Source organism: Mustelus asterias, chromosome 1 (genome assembly GCF_964213995.1).
Source record: "Mustelus asterias chromosome 1, sMusAst1.hap1.1, whole genome shotgun sequence".
Classification (NCBI taxonomy): domain Eukaryota; kingdom Metazoa; phylum Chordata; class Chondrichthyes; order Carcharhiniformes; family Triakidae; genus Mustelus; species Mustelus asterias.
In genome coordinates this window covers 166,223,184-166,245,520 of record NC_135801.1, presented here as the reverse complement: position 1 = coordinate 166,245,520, position 22,337 = coordinate 166,223,184, and the positions used below count along the sequence as shown (strand labels likewise).

Genomic DNA, 22,337 nt, shown 5'->3' with positions numbered 1-22,337 from the left:
GCAGTAGTGGACTCGTCAACATTAAGAGCATTCAAATGGTTATTGGATAAACATATGGATGATATTGGAATAGTGTAGATTAGAGGGGCTTTAGATTGGTTCCACCGGTCGGCGCAACATCGAGGGCCGAAGGGCCTATACTGCGCTGTAATGTTCTATATTCTAATATGAAACAATCCTCAGAACTCAAGGTATTTTTTAGGCTCTAGAAAAATGCAAATCTTTCTTTAATTTCCTCTCAAACATTTTGAAAATAAGAGTAAATTTCAAAAGCTTCGTTGAGAGCAAGCTTGTATGTGGAAAGCTTTATTCAGGGAGAATAATCACCAGCAGATCATGTTGGAGCTCCAGCAGCAGAAAACCCATCAAACTGTACACATGTCGTCAGCTTCTATTGTGATTCCTGCTGGTAGAAGTGCCCAGAACTTTACCTCTGCAGAACTGAATGCTTCAGAAACTCATTGAATCTCTCAGTTTTAAAATAGACATTTAATGAGAGCATGAAAAATAATACGAATCACGCAACTGTTGTAACTTGTGTTTATAACTTAACCAGGAGAAGAGGAGAGATACAAATGATTGAAGAGAGAATGTCTTCGTCTGTTATTTATTAAGTTTATAAAGAAGAATGTCGAAGTCAACTAATTATCTCACTTGCGTTCTGTAAACTGATAGAACAGTTAATTGATGATTGCTGACACCTGAAACTAAGATTCTAAATACTTCTCTTTATTTATTCATTCATTCATGGAATAGGGCGCTGCTGAGGAGACCAGCCTTTGCCCAATTCTAATTACCCTCGGGAAGATAGTGGTGAGCCACCATCTTGAACCGCTGCAGTACAATTGTTGCAGGAACGTCCATGGTGCTTTTTGATTAGCTTTGATTTATTGTCACATGTATTGGGATACAGCAAAAAGTATTGTTTCTTGTACGCTATACAGAAAAAAAACACTGTTTATAGAGTACACAGGGGAGAAGGCAATGAGAGAGTGCAGAATAAAGTATTACTGTCATAGCTAGGGTATAGAGAAAGATCAGCTTAATATATGGTAGGTCCATACAAAAGTCTGATGGCAGCAGGGAAAAGCTGTTCTTGAGTCAGATGGTACGTGATCTCAGACTTTTGTATCTTTTTTCCAATGGAAGAAGATTCAAGAGTGTATGTCTGGGGCGCGTGGGGTCCTTGATAATGCTGGCTGCTTTTCCGAGACAGTGGGAAGTGTAGACAAAGTCAATGAATGGGAGGTTGGCTTGCATGATGGACTGGGCTTCGTCAAACGCTTTGTAGTTTCTTGCAGTGTTGGTTAGAGTAGGAGCCATACCAAGCTGGGATACATCTGGAAAGGATGCTTTCTATGGTACACCTGTATAAATTGGTGAGAGATGTAGCGGACATGCCGAATTTCCTTAGCCTCCTGAGAAAGTAGAAGCGTTGGTGGACTTTCTTAGCTGTAGCGTCGACGTGGAGGGACCAGGACAGGTTGTTGGTGATCTTGACACGTGGAAACACGAAGCTGTCTACTATTTCCACTTCATCCCCATTGATGTAGACAGGGGCATGTCCTCCACTATGCTTCCTGAAGTCAATGACTATCTCCTTCGTTTTACTGACATTGAGGGAGAGATTATTGTCATCGTACCAGTTCACCAGATTCTCCATCTCTTTCCTGTATTCCATCTCGTCATTGTTTGCGATCCGACCCAGTGCGGTGGTGTCATCATTAAACTTGAAAATTTGTTTTGATTTGTCACATGTATTACTATACAGTGAAAAGTATTGTTTCTTTCACACTATACTGACAAAGCACACTGAACAAAGAGAGGGAAAGAAGAGGGTGCAGAATGTAGTGTTATAGTCATAGTCAGGGTGTGGAGAAAAATCAACTTAATATGAGGTAGGTCCATTCAAACGTCTGATGGCAGCAGGGAAGAAGCTGTTCTTGAGTCGGTTGGCACGTGCCCTCAGACTTTTGTATCTTTTTCCCAATGGAAGAAGATAGAAGAGGTTTGCCTGGAGTCGATCAGTCTTTGATTATGCTGGCTGCTTCTCCGAGGCAGCGGGAAGTGTAGATAGAGTCAATGGATGGGAGGCTGGTTTGAATGATGGACTGGGCTTCGTTCATGACCCTTTGTAGTTTCTTGCGGTCTTGAACAAAGCAGGATCCATACCAAGCTGTGATACAACCAGAAAGAATGCTTTCTATGGTGCATCTGTAAAATTTGGTGAGAGTTGTAGTGGACATGCCAAATTTCCTTAGCCTCCTGAGAAAGTAGAGGCGTTGGTGGGCTTTCTTAACTACAATGTTGGCATGGAGGGACCAGGACAGGTTGTTGGTAATCTGGGCACCTAGAAACTCTCGATCATTTCCACTTTATCCCTGTTGATGTAGACAAAATCAAGTTGGAGCGGAATTTGGCCATACAGTCATAAGCGTATAAGGAGTATTGTAAGGGGCTGAAGACACAGCCTTACAGGGCACCAGTGTTGAGGCTAATCATGGAGGAGGTGTCATTGCCTATCCTTACTGAATGCGGTCTGTAGGTTAAGAAGTCTAGGATCCAATCGCAGAGGGAGGAGTTGAGTCTTAGACCATGGAGTTTGGACATGAGTTTTGTTGGGATAATGGTGTTGAAGGCTGAGTTATAGCCAATAAATAGGAGCCTGATATTTCAAGTGTCTTTGTGACCCAGGTGTTCAAGGATAACACTACTAAGCCAGTTCAGAGGATAGTTAAGAGTCAACCACATTGTAAATCTCGATGGTTCGTAGATTTTGTTCTCTAAAAAACATTAATGAACTAGACAGGTTTTTACAACAATCTGACAGCTGCATTATCACTTTTACGCATACCAATTTCCTTAATCCAGATCTTTTAAAAAACTTAATGATAGGATTTGAACACAGGGTTACAAGTCCAGGCTCCTAAATTGTTAGTCCAATAACATGACCACAAATGGAAACAATTCTCCACATATCCTTCATGATCCTTCATGATTTAGAAGCCTCAATCAGGTCTTCTTTCCAGAGAAAACAGCAGAAGTCTGGTCAATCCTTCCAGATAGTTGCATCCTCTCAATTCTAGCAACATCCTTGGAAAAATGTCTACACTTCTCCAATTGAAGGGATAAATAATGCATAATTCAGTCCAGTAGTTAGAGTGTTGTAGTGTCAAAAGTACTATTTTTCAGATGAGGCATTAAACCCAACTCCTGTCTGCCCTCTCAAGTGGCTGTAAAAGATTTGACTGTACTCTTCAAAGGCAAGCATGGAAGTTATTCCCAGTGTTCTGGCCAATATGTACCACTAAACCAATGCCATGTAAACAAATTCTCTGGTCATTTATTTCAACCATATAGAAAGGATTTTGCATAATCTCCTTAGTTTTGGACTCTTATGGCCATGATATATGCGAGAAGGCAAGAAGGAAGCAGAGAAATGCATCAGGGGTAGGGATTTCAGGAAATATTGAGAAGGCTTAGTTTAATGAAAGGACGTCATTAGAAATTGTTACCTCAATTTCACACTGGGCAGACTGACAAATTATGCAGTTGATTAGATGCCTGTGGTACAAAGCAGTAACTGGGAACAGTCCTTAGAGTGAGATTAGACATTGGTGAGGTGTGCTCAGGAAGATGAAGAAAGGATCGCAGATGAGTATGAGACAAGGCAAGAGATCTCAAATTGCAGAGCTGAGTGAAGGAGATTGCAAATAGTTAGAGAAGTGGATAATGTAAACGGATGGGGGAGAGGTGTGGGAGAAGGGAACATAAATGGTTGGTGGAGCGGGAGAGATCGCAAATGACTGAGGAGGAAGAGTGGAGAGGAGATGAGATGACAAAGGGATCGCAAATGCCAGAGGGTGAGTGGGGGATGAGAACAGTGTGCAAATTGATGGGTGGAATGAGGTTGCAAATGAGGGACAGCTGTGCATTCTTGCCTCCAGTCTGAAAATAGCCGTTCTCTACTGATTTCTGTCTTGTGAATTTTACATCCGCAGCTCCACCATCTCTTTAATCCTATGGGCTTCAATTTTGCTAACAAGCCTATTATTTCACTAGGTGGATCTACTTGAGTGCAAAAGGCATTCCCTTTGTTAAAGGTGAAATAGTTAAATTGGATATAGTTAAACATTGATATGGAACAGTGTTCATTCGTTTCCTATTTCCAAATCTAGTACTTTTCATGTTCTTGGTGCTCCTCCAATTCTGGTCTCTTGCATATCTCGATTTTACTTGCTTCACCACAACAGCCGTGCCTTCAGCTGCATGGTCCCAAGTTTTGGTACTCATTCCCTAAACTTCTCTGTCTCTCTCAAGATGTTCCTTAAAATCCATCTCTAGCCAAGCTTTTGGTCATCTTTCCTAATATCTCATGTGGTTCAGTGTCAAAGTGCCTTAGGACATTTACTACTTTTAAATGTAAGACGTTGTTTGTTATTGGTATGGGGACTTAAAGATGAGACTGATATCCAAACAGTCACTTTTAAAAAGAGTGCTCTTTTATAAGGTCTAGCGTTAATGTCCTGACACTCAACAGTACAGACATTCGACTCATCCCATGGAAACTGATAGGTACCTAATCTTTCAATTGTTTATTCGCTAGACGTACTTGTGCTCTTCTCTGTTGTAAGCTCAGAGTTACACGTTAGTGGCATGAATCACTGATCCAAATGTTACTGTGGCTGGAACACAACCTTATTTGTAAACAAGCCTAAATGGCATATTTTAATTTCTTGTTCTTCTTCTCCTCTGCTCCCCCACAATTACACATAAAATGAGGGAATGTCAACTGTTGAGTGCATGCAGCCATTTCAATAAAGAAATATAATTAAAGTAATGGCTACAACAGCAAGACTGCCGGCACTGAACCTAATTATTCACTTTCAAACCTGAAAACTCATCCTGACTCATTTTTGCATACACACTTACACTACACGAATCCCATCAAGCCTATTCACTCCTCCGGAACCTATTCTTTAAGAATATTTCACCTTTACAACAGCTCCTTTAATGTTCGCCTCAGATTCCTAGCCAAGTACTCCTCCCTTGAGTGCAGTAAACATGTCAATGTGGGTAGAGATCCAGAGAAGAGAGAAACTTGGAAGTTTGAATGGGTGTTCGAAAGGCGACTGCTGATTACTTGCTTCCTGGAGTGGAGAACTATCATGGAGAGATACTTGGGATATGTGTGTACGTATCATTGAAGGTGGCAGTGCAGATTGAGAAAGTGGTTAAAATGGCATACAGGATCCTGATTAAAACAAATTACTGTGGATGCTGGAATCTGAAACAAAACAGAAAATGCTGGAAAATCTCAACAGATCTGACAGCATCTGTGGAGAGAGAATAAAGCTAATGTTTCAAGTCTGGATGACCATTCGTATAGGATCCTGAGCTTTATAAACAGATGCATAGAACATAGAACAGTACAGGCCCTTCGGCCCTTGATGTTGTGCCGAGCTTTGTCCGAAACCAAAATCAAGCTATCCCACTCCCTATCATCCTGGTGTGCTCCATGTGCCCATCCAATAACCGCTTGAAAGTTCCGAAAGTGTCCGACTCCACTATCACAGCAGGCAGTCCATTCCACGCCCCAACCACTCTCTGAGTAAAGAACCTACCTCGGACATCCCTCCTATATCTCCCATCATGAACCTTATAGTTATGCTCCCTAGTAACAGCTACATCCACCCGAGGAAATAGTCTCTGAACGTCCACTCTATCTATCCTCCTCATCATCTTATAAACCTCTATTAAGTCGCCTCTCATCCTCCTCCGCTCTAAAGAGAACCTTTCCTCATAAGACCTACTCTCCAAACCAGGCAGCATCCTGGTAAATCTCCTCTGCACTCTCTCCAATGCTTCCAAATCCTTTTTATGAGGTGACCAGAACTGCACACAATATTCCAAATGTGGTCTCACCAAGGTCCTGTACAGTTGCAGCATAACCCCACGGTTCTTAAACTCAAATACCCTGTTAATAAATGCTAACACATTTTGGTAGAAATAATAATGTAGGGAGGAGCTATACGATAAATGGCAGAACCATAAAGGGTGTAGATACGCAGAGGGACCTGGGTGTGCAAGTCCACAGATCCTTGAAGGTGACGTCACAGGTGGAGGTGGTGGTGAAGAAGGCATACGGCATGCTTGCCTTTATAGGACGGGGCATAGAGTATAAAAGTTGGGGTCTGATGTTGCAGATGTATAGAACGTTGGTTCGGCCGCATTTGGAATACTGCGTCCAGTTCTGGTCGCCACACTACCAGAAGGACGTGGAGGCTTTGGAGAGAGTACAGAGGAGGTTTACCAGGATGTTGCCTGGTATGGAGGGGCTTAGTTATGAGGAGAGATTGGGTAAACTGGGGTTGTTCTCCCTGGAAAGACGGAGGATGAGGGGAGACTTAATAGAGGTGTATAAAATTATGAAAGGCATAGATAGGGTGAACGGTGGGAAGCTTTTCCCCAGGTCGGTGGTGACGTTCACGAGGGGTCATAGGTTCAAGGTGAAGGGGGGGAGGTTTAACACAGATATCAGAAGGACATATTTTACACAGAGGGTGGTGGGGGCCTGGAATGCGCTGCTAGGCAAGGTGGTGGAGGCGGACACACTGGGAACGTTTAAGACTTATCTAGATAGCCATATGAACAGAGTGGGAATGGAGGGATACAAATGAATGGTCTAGTTTGGACCAGGGAGTGGCACGGGCTTGGAGGGCCGAAGGGCCTGATCCTGTGCTGTATTGTTCTTTGTTCACTATAGGCCTTCTTCACGGCTCTATCCACTTGAGTGGCAACCTTCAGAGATCTGCGGATATGAACCCCAAGATCTCTCTGTTCCTCCACATTCCTCAGAACCCTACCTTTGACCCGGTAATCCACATTCAAGTTTGTCCTACCAAAATGAATCACCTCGCACTTATCAGGGTTAAACTCCATCTGCCATTTTTCGGCCCAGCTCTGCATCCTATCAATGTCTCTTTGCAGCCTACAACAGCCCTCCCACCTCATCCACTACTACACCAATCTTGGTGTCATCAGCAAATTTACTGACCCACCCTTCAGCCCCCTCCTCCAAGTCATTGATAAAAATCACAAATAGCAGAGGACCCAGCCCTGATCCCTGTGGTACACCGCTGGTAACTGGTCTCCAGTCTGAAGATTTTCCATCCACCACCACCCTCTGTCTTCTATGAGATAGCCAGTTACTTATCCAATCGGCCAAATTTCCCTTTATCCCACACCTCCTTACTTTCTTCATGAGCCGACCAAAGGGAACCTTATCAAACGCCTTACTAAAATCCATGTATACGACACCAACTGCTCTACCTTCATCTACACACTTAGTTACCCTCTCTAAGAATTCAATCAAATTTGGTAGGCAAGACTTACCCTTCAAGAATCCGTGTTGACTATCCCAGATTAAGCTGCATCTTTCCAAATGGTCATAAATCCTACCCCTCAACTCCTTTTCCATTAACTTACCGACCACCGAAGCAAGACTAACCGGCCTATAATTACCAGGGTCATTCCTATTTCCTTTCTTGAACAGAGGAACAACATTCGCCACTCTCCAGTCCTCTGGCACTATCCCCGTGGACAGTGAGGACCCAAAGATCAAAGCCAAAGGCTCTGCAATCACATCCCTTGTCTCCCAAAGAATCCTAGGATATATCCCAACTGGCCCAGGGGACTTATCGACCCTCAGGTTTTTCAAAATTGCTAATACATCTTCCCTCAGAACATCCACCTCCTCCAGCCTATCAGCCTGTATCTCACACTCATCCTCAAAAACATGGCCCCTCTCCTTGGTGAACACCTCAATAAAGTGTAAAATTCAAAATCATGAGGTCCAGTCAGATAGGTAGAAACTGTTTCCATTGGCAAAAGGAATGAGAATCAGAGGAGAGAGGTTTAAGGTGATTAGCAAAAGGGCCGAAGGTGACATGAGGCACCAAGTCTGAAATGCACTGCCTCAATGTGGTGGAGGCATATTCAATTGTGACTTTCAAAAGGGAATTTTAAAAATTGCAGGGCTACAGGGGTAGGATGGGCAAGTGGGATGAGCTGAATTGCTATTGAAGAGAGCAGGCAAGGATTGAGGCGTCAAATGGCCACATTCTGTGCTGCAAATATTCTCTGATCTTATTCCACTTTAAAAATATGTACTTGTAACTTACTAATCAAACACAACATACTTACATGCCACACCAGATGCTAAGCCATATAGCAAGCCACTTCCTTCAGATGTCTGCTCAAAAATCTGAGTCCCTCGAGGTGGGCACTTCTCTTGCCTAATGAAGTTGTAAAGTAATGTTTTTACAATTCTGCTGGTATGCTGGTGGCTGTGAAAAGAAGAAAAAAAGCTCAAATAGGTATTACTGATAATTCCCATCTATTACTACCTTAAAAGAGTGGTTGAGTTTCCACTAGGTTGCATCCAAAATTGGCTAAATTACCTCAAAAGATCAAGGAAGTTCAAGCAAAAATTATGCCCTGCACACAATCTCTTCCACCAGGCCATACCAACAAAACCGGCCACACCTTCACATCAAATGAATCACCATGGTGAATTTCTGCGAATTTCATTCACTGAAAGGCCTTTGAGGAGACTCTAAAATTAATAGGCACCTTTTAAAAAGCTTTTACTTTTTAAAAATTTACTAATAAACTGATTACTGCACACCACTGTGATTAGTTAATGGTTTTATAGAAATCATTTGCGGTTATTTAAAATCTTGTCACTCTCAAATGGTGAACCGGGCATTGCTTGAAAATGCTTATGGCGATCAGTCCTTTTTTTAAACTGGAAGAAAACATCAAGTTACCACTCTTAAATATGCCAAAGAATATTTTAAATCCAACTCAAAAAAAATGTTTGAAAAGGCTGCCCAATTACGCTCGTTCATCTAAGATTTTCAGCAATAAGCAAGTGAGTTTGAACAGAAACTTGAGCAAAAATTTCACTTTGTAAAAATATCCTAAGTTTGAGTAACAATTCATGCCTGGATCACCGATTGTCTCCAAAGTAGAATCTCTTGGCCAGTGTGTCAACACTCGACATCACACACACTGCACAATGCAAATTGCTCCATCGCACTTAAGTGATAATTTAGCTAGAATGACTGCAGCTTCTTAATGGATTTCCCACAAAATGATCCAGCGTTCTAGTCTGAAATCTGACCTGTAACCTCTTCAGGCATTAACTTCAAGAATGCAGAGTAATTATACCTTGCAACATAAAGCCATATTTTAGCATTGTTCCATATACTCTCATCATTATCAAACAGCATGATGATCAGCATAGTTCAAGTTCATTTTTTTCAGTGAGCAGCATTCAAGCAGTGTATGTTTGTGAGTTGCCTGACAGCACTTGAATATTAATGAATAAATGTCCAAAAGGTTGATTTTTTAAATAAAGAATTCTACTCATCTCTTCAAAGGGAAAACAACGCAAGCCCACGCCTCTGGATTTGCCACTCAAAACTAGCCATTTTGAGTTGAACAAATGCAGTATGGAATGAATGGATCCCACTCCTGTTTCCCTTTTACAGACATTTATTTTTGCAATCCCTCTCTGTAAGAAAATAATTGATCTCTACTTTGCTCCTCACAAAATGCCATGGTTGAAATTAGGAACCTACTGCAGAGGAAACCATCAATGTGCTCTGTTACTCCCATGTTGCCTTTTTGTATATATGATACTGCCCACCATGATCTTTAGTAAACAGCATACTGCAACACAAGGTCACTCATTGAAGATTTGGGGAGGCAATGACCTAGTGGTATTATCGCTTGACTATTAATCCAGAAACTCAGCTAATGTTCTGGGGACCCAGGTTTGAATCCCGCCACAGCGGATGGTGGAATTTAAATTCAATAAAAAATATCTGGAATTAAGAACCTACTGATGACCATGAAACCATTGTCGATTGTCGGGAACTCCTTCTGCAGACAACCTGCACTGTGCCAGATCTTGTTTGCAGCTCCTCCTGTGATATTATGAATTTTACTTGCAACATGGGGGCAGCGGTACAAATTTGAAGACCAGGGCAGAGATTAAACTGAACATATTCATAATATCACAGGAGGAGCTACAGACAAGATCTAGCACAGTACAGATTGTCTGCAGCAAACGCAGATGGTGTGTGCACATTGAAACTGAGAGGCAGAGTCCCTCTACAAACAATATTCAGCATAACAAAAAGTACCTGATTTCAAAGGTAGATGAATCAGTGGTGAGTGGGAACAACAAGTTAGTTCAGAGTCCCACTGGTCTTGAGTGAGACAGAAAAGCTGAAGAGCCATTAAGGTGTCCTCGGGTGTTATTCCCATGCAAAACAACATTGTGGGCAGGACAAAGGACGAGAAGCATGCTAAACAGTGCAACAGGACAAAGTATGGCAAAGACTCAATCTGCAGGTTAAAAAAAATCCTAAGAAAGAAAGTAGCTTTTCCTGCAAGCAACGAGTGTGGCACAAGTATTAGTGTAGTAGCCAAATCAGAAACCAAGCAAGCTATATGGGAAGTGCAGTCTCCTGCACCCACCACAAAAGTGCCCTGAGATCCAACACATTTGCAAGTCAGGCAGGGTAAAAGGGTATTGGGCATGCCAATACAGGAAATCTGGTTCCGTAGGTGCGACCAGAGGTTACAGAAAACCTAACCAAATTAAAAGCATGTGCAACATCACATACCAAAGAAAAGCAATAAACACCTGCTCACTGCCAAAATCGACACAGGGTGACCACGAATATCTCATCAGTCAGAATCCTGGAGAGCACATATCTGGACCACTGGCAGTCAATGATATACCTACAGCAGCCAGACTAACTGCATACAACAGGTCTCCCACCTACTGCTTCAGTATATTGAAATACAGCTTTGGCAAGTCTGCATGGATAACAAGTAATCTACCTGGTGGACCGGCAGCAGAAGGGTGTTTGATGACCAAACATTAGATTATCAAGGTATTTCTGAAGAGTTGTTCATCACTGTTGTAATGCAGGAAACATAGCAGCCAATTTGATAACAACACGCCTCGACAAACAGTAATATGCAAGTGACCAAAAAAATCTGTTTGTGATTTGGATTGAAGAATAATTAGTGGCCAGCACACCAGTAATCACCTAACAAATCAACAAATGTAACCATGGAAAACTTAAACTTTAATAGAATAAGTTCTAATTTGAAACATCACATTATTCACATCTGTAAATACCTACATGGTGACCATTTTCTGTTGCTATGGCAAACAATGATAAACATGAGGGGACCATATTAGATCATGCTTTTCACGTTTGTCCTACCCATCCATCAAACTGTGGAAATTTCGTAACTGGAAATATCTAAAAATCAGAAGGATCAGTCCTAAAAAAACATTGAAGTGATAACGCATGCCTTTTTTGAGGTCTTTTGTCAGTTGTGTGAAACGGTTCCACTGTTGATCTAGTTACTTTTCCTTTCAATTAATTAATTCCACATGACTGATACAGACTGAAAAAAGACAATGCCAAATGCTTCCATTCTATGCTTTGCTGATCCACTGCAGCTTGCAAATTTTTTACCCCAAGAAACAATGGAGGCTGAATCCTTGAACATTTCCTAACCCACATACCACAATTAGTAAGGATAGGCAACAGTACCTCTTCCATGATTATCCTCAACACTGGTGCCCCGCAAGGCTGTGTCCTCAGCCCCGTACTATACTCTTTATACACCTATAATTGTATGACCAAATTCCCCTCCAACTCCATTTTCCAGTCTGCTGATGACGCTACTGTAGAGGGTCGGAGTACAGGAAAGAGATAGAAAATCTGGTGAATTGGTGCGATTACAATAATCTCTCCCTCAATATCAGTAAAATGAAAGAGATGGTCATCGACTTCAGGAAACGTAATGGAGAACATGCTCTTGTTAACATCAACAAGGATGAAGTGGAAATGGTTGAGAGCTTCAGGTTTCTAGGTGCCCAGATCACCAACAACCTGTCGTGGTCACTCCACGTCGACGTTATAGTTAAGAAAGCCCACCAACATCTCTACTTTCTCAGAAGACTAAAGAAATTTGGCATGTCTGCTACAACTCTCACCAACGTTTACAGATGTACCATAGAAAGCATCCTTTCCGGATGTATCACAGGTTGGTATGGCTCCTGCTCTGACCAGGACCACAAGAAACTACAAAGGGTTGTGAACAAAGCACAGTCCATCATGCAAACCAGCCTCCCATCCATTGACTCTGCCTATACTTCCCGCTGCCTCAGAAAAGCAGCCAACATAATTAAAGACCACATCCATCACAGACATACTCTCTTCCACCTTCTTGTGTCTGGAAAAAGATACAAAAGTCTGAAATCATGTACCAACCGACTCAAGAGCAGCTTCTTCCCTGCTGCCATCAGACTTTTGAATGGACCTACCTCATAATAAGTCGATCTTTCTCTATATCCTAGAAATAACAGTAACATTATATTCTGCACCCTCTCCTTTCCTTTCCTTCTCTGTGAATGATATCCTTTGTCTGTATAGCGCGCAAGAAACAATACTTTTCTCTGTAAATGTGATAATAAATCAAATTTTTTAAGGTGGAGATCAATAGGTTTTTAATCAGTCAGGCAATTAAGGGCTACAGAGTTAACGATGGAAAGTAGACTTAATGAAGGTTAGATCAACCATGGTCATATTGAATAGCAGAGTAGGCTCAAAGGACTGAAGGAGGGCCTACTCCTGTTCCTATTTCTTATGGTCTTGCAAAGTCAGTCTTGACTGGTGTACCTTGCAAATTTAAGCTGATGAACACAGCAAACATTGGGGAGAGATACAAAAGTGTCCAGAGGGGCAATTTTTTCACACAGAGGGTGGTGAGTGTCTGGAACAAGCTGCAAGAGGTAGTAGTAGAGGCGGGTACAATTTTATCTTTTAAAAAGCATTTAGACACTTACACGGGTACGATGGGTATAGAGGGATATGGGCCAAAGGCGGGCAATTGGGATTAGTTTTGGGGTTTTAAAAAAAAAGGCAGCACGGACAAGTAAACCTTTATGACTCTATCCTTTCAAATGCTTCCATCTTCCTGGTCAAAAATTAAAAGCTTTCAAGACATATCTACTGCTCTTATCAAGCAACAACAACTTGTATTTATATAGTAGTTTTAATCTAATTGGCAAATTGATGGAAAAGGTCCTTGGGGATGGGATTTACGACCATTTAGAAAGATGTGGATTAATCCGGGATAGTCAGCACGGATTCGTGAAGGGCAAGTCGTGCCTCACAAATTTGATTGAATTTTTTGAGGAGGTAACTAAGTGTGTTGATGAAGGTAGGGCAGTTGATGTCATATACATGGATTTTAGTAAGGCGTTTGATAAGGTCCCCCATGGTCGGCTTATGATGAAAGTGAGGAGGTGTGGGATAGAGGGAAAGTTGGCCGATTGGATAGGTAACTGGCTGTCTGATCGAAGACAGAGGGTGGTGGTCGATGGAAAATTTTCGGATTGGAGGCAGGGTGCTAGCGGAATGCCACAGGGATCAGTGCTTGGTCCTCTGCTCTTTGTGATTTTTATGAATGACTTAGAGGAGGGGGCTGAAGGGTGGATCAGTAAATTTGCTGATGACACCAAGATTGGTGGAGTAGTGGATGAGGTGGAGGGCTGTTGTAGACTACAAAGAGACATAGATAGGATGCAAAGCTGGGCTGAAAAATGGCAAATGGAGTTTAACCCTGATAAATGAGAGGTGACTCATTTTGGTAGGACTAATTTAAATGTGGATTACAGGGTCAAAGGTAGGGTTCTGAAGACTGTGGAGGAACAGAGAGATCTTGGGGTCCATATCCACAGATCTCTGAAGGTTGCCACTCAAGTGGATAGAGCTGTGAAGAAGGCCTATAGTGTGTTAGCTTTTATTAGAACATAGAACATAGAAAGCCACAGCACAAACAGGCCCTTCGGCCCACAAGTTGCGCCGATCACATCCCCACCTCTAGGCCGATCTATAGCCCTCAATCCCATTAAATCCCATGTACTCATCCAGAAGTCTCTTAAAAGACCCCAACGAGTTTGCCTCCACCACCACCGACGTCAGCCGATTCCACTCACCCACCACCCTCTGAGTGAAAAACTTACCCCTGACATCTCCTCTGTACCTACCCCCCAGCACCTTAAACCTGTGTCCTCTCGTAGCAACCATTTCAGCCCTTGGAAATAGCCTCTGAGAGTCTACCCTATCCAGAACTCTCAACATCCTGTAAACCTCTATCAGGTCACCTCTCATCCTTCGTCTCTCCAGGGAGAAGAGACCAAGCTCCCTCAACCTATCCTCATAAGGCATGCCCCCCAATCCAGGCAACATCCTTGTAAATCTCCTCTGCACCCTTTCAATGGCTTCAACATCTTTCCTGTAATGAGGTGACCAGAACTGCGCGCAGTACTCCAAGTGGGGTCTAACCAGGGTCCTATAAAGCTGCAGCATTATCTCCCGACCCCTAAACTCAATCCCTCGATTAATGAAGGCCAGTACGCCGTACGCCTTCTTGACCGCATCCTCCACCTGCGAGGCCGATTTAAGAGTCCTATGGACCCGGACCCCAAGGTCCTTCTGATCCTCTACACTGCTAAGAATGGTACCCTTCATATTATACTGCTGCTTCATCCCATTGGATCTGCCAAAATGGATCACCACACACTTATCCGGGTTGAAGTCCATCTGCCACTTCTCCGCCCAGTCTTGCATTCTATCTATGTCTCGCTGCAACTTCTGACATCCCTCCAAACTATCCACAACACCACCTACCTTGGTGTCGTCAGCAAACTTACCAACCCGTCTCTCCACTTCCTCATCCAGGTCATTTATGAAAATGACAAACAGCAAGGGTCCCAGAACAGATCCCTGGGGCACTCCACTGGTCACTGACCTCCATGCAGAGAAAGACCCCTCCACAGCCACTCTCTGCCTTCTGCAGGCAAGCCAGTTCTGGATCCACAGGGCAACAGCCCCTTGGATCCCATGCCCTCTCACTTTCTCAAGAAGTCTTGCATGGGGGACCTTATCGAACGCCTTGCTGAAGTCCATATAGACCACATCCACCGCTCTTCCTTCGTCAATGTGTTTGGTCACATTTTCAAAGAACTCAACCAGGCTCGTAAGGCACGACCTGCCCTTGACAAAGCCGTGCTGACTACTTTTGATCATACTAAACTTCTCTAGATGATCATAAATCCTGTCTCTTAGGATCCTCTCCATCAACTTACCAACCACTGAGGTTAGACTCACCGGTCGGTAATTTCCCGGGCTGTCCCTGTTCCCTTTCTTGAATATAGGGACCACATCTGCAATCCTCCAATCCTCCGGAACCTCTCCCATCTCCATCGACGATGCAAAGATCATCGCCAAAGGCTCCGCAATCTCCTCCCTCACCTCCCACAGTAACCTGGGGTACATCCCATCCGGTCCCGGCGACTTACCAACCTTGATGCCATTCAATAGTTCCAACACATCCTCTTTCTTTATGTCCACATGCTCGATCCTTTCTGTCCACCGCAAACCAGCAGTACAACCACCCAGATCCCTTTCCACCGTGAATACCGAGGTAAAGTATTCATTAAGCAGCTCCGCCATTTCTAACGGTTCCGCACAAACTTTTCCCCCTTCACCTTTTAAGGGTCCTATGCCTTCACATCTCATCCTTTTACTCTTGACATATTTGTAGAAAGCCTTGGGATTCTCCTTAATCTTACCCGCCAAGGCCTTCTCATGACCCCTTCTCGCTCTCCTAATTTCCTTCTTAAGCTCCTTCCTACATCCCGTATACTCCTCTAAATCCTTAACACCTCCTAGCTCTCTGAACCTTCTGTACGCCTCTCTTTTCTTATTCACCAGGTTCATCACAACCTTCGTGCACCACGGTTCCCGTACCCTACCAACACCCCCCTGTCTCATCGGAACGTTGTCATGCAGAGCTCCAGACAAACATTCCTTGAAAATCCTCCACTTTCCTTCGGTACTTTTCCCCAAGAATGCCTCCTTCCAATTTACCCGTCTAATTTCCTCCCTGGTGACACTGTATTTCCCTTTACTCCAGAGAAACACTTTCCTAGCCTGCCTGATCCTATCTCTTTCCAATGCTATCGTGAAGGAGATAGAATTATGATCGCTATCCCCAAGATGCTCACCCACCGAGAGATCCTCCACCTGTCCAGGTTCATTAGCCAGCACCAGATCAAGTACAGCCTCTCCTCTAGTAGGCTTATCCACATACTGTGTCAGGAAACTCTCCTGGACACACCTAACAAACTCCTCTCCATCCAAACCCCTAGCCCTAGGGATATTCCAATCTATGTTTGGGAAATTAAAATCTCCCATCACGACAACTCTGTTATTCCTACATCTCTCCAGGATCTGTTTCCCCATCTGCTCCTCAACATCTCTGTTACTATTGGGCGGCCTATAGAAAACACCCAGCAACGTTACCGACCCCTTCCTGTTCCTAACCTCCACCCACAGAGACTCCGTAGTCAATCCCTCCACGGCGTCCACCTTCTCTACAGCCGTGACACTATCCCTGATCAACAGTGCCACTCCCCCCCCCTCTCTTGCCTCCCTCCCTGTCCTTCCTGAAACATCTAAAACCCGGCACCTGAAGCACCCAGTCCTGTCCCTGAGACATCCAAGTCTCCGTAATGGCCACCACATCACAATTCGAAGCAGCAATCCACGCTCTAAGCTCATCCACTTTATTCACTACACTCCTGGCATTAAAATAGACACATCTCAGACCTTCAGCCTGAGCACTTCCCTTCTCCATCACTCGTCTAACCTCCCTCTTACCCTGTTTACATTCCTTATCTATTTGCGAGCTAACCTCCTCGCTCTCAGTCCCCTCATTTCGATTCCCTCCCCCCAACCTTTCTAGTTTAAAGTCTCTCCAGTAGCCTTAGCCAACCTTCCCGCCAGGATATTAACAGGGGGTTGGAGTTTAAGAGCCGTGGGGTTATGCTGCAACTGTACAGGACCTTGGTGAGACCACATTTGGAATAGTGTGTGCAGTTCTGGTCACCTCACTATAAAAAGGATGTGGAAGCGCTGGAAAGAGTGCAGAGGAGATTTACCAAGATGCTGCCTGGTTTGGAGGGTAGGTCTTATGAGGAAAGGTTGAGGGAGCTAGGGCTGTTCTCTCTGGAGCGGAGGAGGCTGAGGGGAGACTTAATAGAGGTTTATAAAATGATGAAGGGGATAGATAGAGTGAACTTTCAAAGACTATTTCCTCGGGTGGATGGAGCTATTACAAGGGGGCATAACTATAGGGTTCGTGGTGGGAGATATGGGAAGGATATCAGAGGTAGGTTCTTTACGCAGAGAGTGGTTGGGGTGTGGAATGGACTGCCTGCAGTGATAGTGGAGTCAGACACTTTAGGAACATTTAAGCGGTTATTGGATAGGCACATGGAGCACACCAGGATGATAGGGAGTGGGATAGCTTGATCTTGGTTTCAGATAAAGCTCGGCACAACATCGTGGGCCGAAGGGCCTGTTCTGTGCTGTACTGTTCTATGTTCATAATAGTGTTCCAAGAAGTCTCAGGAGGCTTATAAAGCAAAATTTGACACTGAGCCACATGAGGTGATATTAAAGCAGATAGTCCAAAGAGCTTGGAAAAGAGGTAGGTTTTTAAGGAGCATCTCAAAGAAGGAAAGTGAGGTGGAAAGGTTTAAGGACAGCGTTCCGGAGTTTAGGACCTATTCAGCTGAAGGTACAGTCACTAATGACAGTAAATTTGAAACTGGGGATGCTCATGAAGCCAGAATTAGAGAGTAAAGATACATCAGGAGTAATATATTGAAATGGCATAAAGAAAAGGTTAGCAAGGTTGCAAGAAATGGATCACTATTAGCATATATTTGTGTTGTTAATGACGTTGATGTCAAAAAGTATTATTCTTCCCAGCTTAGTATCGAATAGATCTAATACCCAGCTAGTCTGCAGGAAAGAAAAGAAAGGACGGACGGAATTTGCATTTATATAGTCATGATGTTTATGGGTGGCACGGTGGTACAGTGGTTAGAACTGCTGCCTCACAGTGCCACAGACTCAGGTTCAATTCCCAGCTTGGGTCGCTGTCTGTGTGGAGTTTGCACATCCTCCCCGTGTCTGTGTGGGTTTCCTCCGGGTGCTCCGGTTTCAAAGAATAAAGAACAAAGAAAATTACAGCGCAGGAACAGGCCCTTCAGCCCTCCAAGACTACACAAACCATGCTACCCGACTTAACTAAAACCCCCAACTCTTTTGGGGACCATATCCCTCTAGTCCATCCTATTCATGTATTTGTCAAGACGCCCCTTAAAAGTCAGTATCGTGCCTGCTCCCACTACCTCCCCTGGTAACGAGTTCCAGGCACCCACCACCCCCTGTGCAAAAAATCTGTCTCGTACATCTCCTTTAAACCTTGCCCCTCGCACCTTAAACTTATGCCCCCTAGTAATTGACTCTTCCACCCTGGGAAAAAGCTTCTGACTATCCAGTCTGTCCATGCCTCTCATAATCTTGTTGACGTCTATCAGATCGCCCTCAACTTCCATTGTTCCAGTGAGAACAAACCAAGTTTCTCCAACCTCTCCTCATAGCCCTCCATACCAGGCAACATCCTGGTAATTCTTTTCTGTATCCTCTCCAAAGCCTCCACATCCTTCTGGTAGTGTGGCGATCAGAATTGAACACTATATTCCAAGTGCGGCCTAACTAAGGTTCTATAAAGCTGCAACATGACTTGCCAATTTTTAAACTCAATGCCCCGGCCAATGAAGGCAAGCATGCCGTATGCCTTCTTGACTACCTTCTCCACCTGCATTACCACTTTCAGTGACCTGTGTACCTGTACACCCAGGTCCCTTTGCCTATCAATACTCTTAAGGGTTCTGCCATTTACTGTACATTTCCTATTTGTATTAGGCCTTCCAAAATGCTATACCGCACATTTGTCCGGATTAAACTCCAGCTGCCACCTCTTCGCCCAAGTCTCCAACTGATCTATATATCTTGCTGTATCCTCTGATGGTCCTCATCGCTATCCGCAAATCCACCAACCTTTGTGTCATCCGCAAACTTACGAATCAAACCAGTTACATTTTCCTCCAAATCATTTATATAAATTACAAACAGCAAAGGTCCCAGCACTGATTCCTGAGGAACGCCACTTGTCACAGCCCTCCATTCAGAAACGCACACTTCCACTGCTACCCTCTGTCTTCTTTGACTGAGCCAGTTTTGTATCCACCTTGCCAGCTCACTTCTGATCCCATGCGACTTCACCTTCTGCACCAGTCTGCCATGATGAACCTTGTCAAAGGCCTTACTGAAGTCCATGTCGACAACATCCACTACCCTACCCTCAATCATCTTTGTCACTTCCTCGAAAAATTCGATCAAGTTGGTGACACATGACCGCCCCTTCACAAAACCATGTTGCCTCTCACTAATACGTCCCACAGTCCAAAGATGTGCAGGTTAGGTGGATTAGCCATGATAAATTGTCCATTAGTATTAGGCGGATTATCAGGGTAAATATATGGGGTTACAAGGATAGGGCCTGGATGGGATAATTGTTGGTATAGGCTCGATGGGCCTAATGGCCTCCTCCTGCACTGTAGCGATTCTATGTTCCAAACCACTTTCCAATACTTTGTAACTAATTGTTTAGTAGGCAAACACAGCAATCAATTGGCACACCAAAAAGTCTCACAAACACAATAACATGATTGACCAATTAATTTGCTTTTGGTACCCGATTGATGGATACACTTTGGCTGGGACAGGAACACTTCTCTGCTTTTTCTTCAATTTTCTTCAGAGCTGTTATATGCAAAGACGGCAAAGTTATGGAATAACACTGCGCCACCCATGTCTTTTGAACAAAACGTAAAGAACTCTTCGATTCACATCCATGGTAACGTTGCTGACTTGTAAGCCATGAATAAATTGCAACACCATCATAGATTAAGATGGCATCCATCCTGCCTTACTCTGTTAATCTCTCAGGAGGTCAGCTAACTGTTACCTTCCCCCTCCCAACTCCAAAAATAAAATCAACAGATATCTTTATTAATAGTTCCAACTTCTGAAGTCAAGAAATGTACAATGCCAAATAGAGTAACCAATGGCAACAATTTTCTATGTCTGGTCTGTCTTATTATAATGAATTAAATTGACAAGTTATTTGTATACTTTTAATAGAATAATAACAATTAGAGAAAAGGAAGGTCTATGATGAGAGAATACTCAAATCATGCAAATCATTTTTTAAATTACCTTATCATAGTATTAATCCTGGATTAATCCGGGATAGTCAGCACGGATTCGTGAAGGGCAAGTCGTGCCTCACAAATTTGACAGAATTTTTTGAGGAGGTAACTAAGTGTGTTGATGAAGGTAGGGCAGTTGATGTCATATACATGGATTTTAGTAAGGCATTTGATAAGGTCCCCCATGGTCAGCTTATGATGAAAGTAAGGAGGTGTGGGATAGAGGGAAAGTTGGCGGATTGGATATGTAACTGGCTATCTGATCGAAGACAGAGGGTGGTGGTGGATGGAAAATTTTCAGACTGGAGGCTGGTTGCTAGCGGAGTGCCACAGGGATCAGTGCTTGGTCCTCTGCTCTTTGTGATTTTTATGAATGACTTAGAGGAGGGGGCTGAAGGGTGGATCAGTAAATTTGCTGATGACACCAAGATTGGTGGAGTAGTGGATGAGGTAGAGGGCTGTTGTAGACTACAAAGAGACATAGATAGGATGCAAAGCTGGGCTGAAAAATGGCAGATGGAGTTTAACCCTGATAAATGTGAGGTGATTCATTTTGGTAGGACTAATTTAAATGTGGATTACAGGGTCAAAGGTAGGGTTCTGAAGACTGTGGAGGAACGGAGATCTTGGGGTCCATATCCACAGATCTCTGAAGGTTGCCACTCAAATGGATAGAGCTGTGAAGAAGGCCTATAGTGTATTAGCTTTTAACAGGGGGTTGGAGTTTAAGAGCCGTGGGGTTATGCTGCAACTGTACAGGACCTTGGTGAGACCACATTTGGAATAGTGTGTGCAGTTCTGGTCACCTCACTATAAAAAGGATGTGGAAGCGCTGGAAAGAGTGCAAAGGAGATTTACCAAGATGCTGCCTGGTTTGGACGGTAGGTCTTATGAGGAAAGGTTGAGGGAGCTAGGGCTGTTCTCTCTGGAGCGGAGGAGGTTGAGGGGAGACTGAATAGAGGTTTATAAAATGATGAAGGGGATAGATAGAGTGAACATTCAAAGACTATTTCCTCGGGTGGATGGAGCTATTACAAGGGGGCACAACTATAGGGTTCATGGTGGGAGATATAGGAAGGATATCAGAGGTAGGTTCTTTACGCAGAGAGTGGTTGGGGTGTGGAATGGACTGCCTGCAGTGATAGTGGAGTCAGACACTTTAGGAACATTTAAGCGGTTATTGGATAGGCACATGGAGCACACCAGGATGATAGGGCATGGCATAGCTTGATCTTGGTTTCAGATAAAGCTCGGCACAACATCGTGGGCCAAAGGGCCTGTTCTGTGCTGTACTGTTCTATGTTCTATAGTAGCACTGACCAAAATATTAGTATTTTCTCAGGGTAGGATTTAAAGTAATTCTTCAGTATTATTAAGTTGTGTTCTTTTCCAATGTGTTCACATTTTATTAAAACAGAATCTGTATAAAATTTAGCTTTAGAACATTTCAGTCAATTTTATGAGTGGTTGAACAGTAAAAGAATCATACAATAAATGAAAAGAATCTGTACTTGTCAAGGATACCAGCTTCGTGTATTATGGAAAAATGATTGGAATTGCAGAATGTGACCCAAAAAAAATGGGAAAATCGTGAAAGCCGTCATGTAATAAAACCAAATTTGTCTTTCTCACCAACAGCAAATCAGTGACCTAGTAATTGTTCATAAACGGAATACTGTTGAAATAGGTTATTTCCTTCTTCCTGACCAACAAAGATTTTTTATCGGATTACATTGCATCTGCAGCAAACCAACAAGCCATTAGTCCAACTCAACAAAATCAAAATATTGTGGATGTGTTGAAGCCTGATTGAAGGTGATTAACCTGAGATATTAACTCTGCTTTTCTCTCCGCAGATGCTGCCAGGCCTGCTGTGTATTTCCAGCATTTTCAGTTTTTATTCAGCCGGACTAACCGAGGCAGAGAAAAAACTCTTCAAATCTTTGGGCAAAAATAACAAAAATGCCATCCGTCACAGTTGATGCTTTGGCTTCCACAACTGTTAAACTTGGAAGTCTCTGTTTGCAGGGATGGACTCAGC

General features: G+C 43.4%; 1 protein-coding gene across 2 annotated transcripts in view; it reads right to left on the bottom strand.

Moving 5' to 3' along the window:
- The window catches only part of dym (dymeclin), a 417,844-nt gene that overhangs the window by 312,573 nt on the left and 82,934 nt on the right, over positions 1-22,337 (bottom strand). For both annotated transcript variants that reach the window (XM_078222397.1, XM_078222407.1), the window contains exon 8: positions 8,206-8,348. In XM_078222397.1, the coding sequence (XP_078078523.1) occupies positions 8,206-8,348 (143 nt within the window). The remainder of the gene's footprint in view (positions 1-8,205; positions 8,349-22,337) is intronic.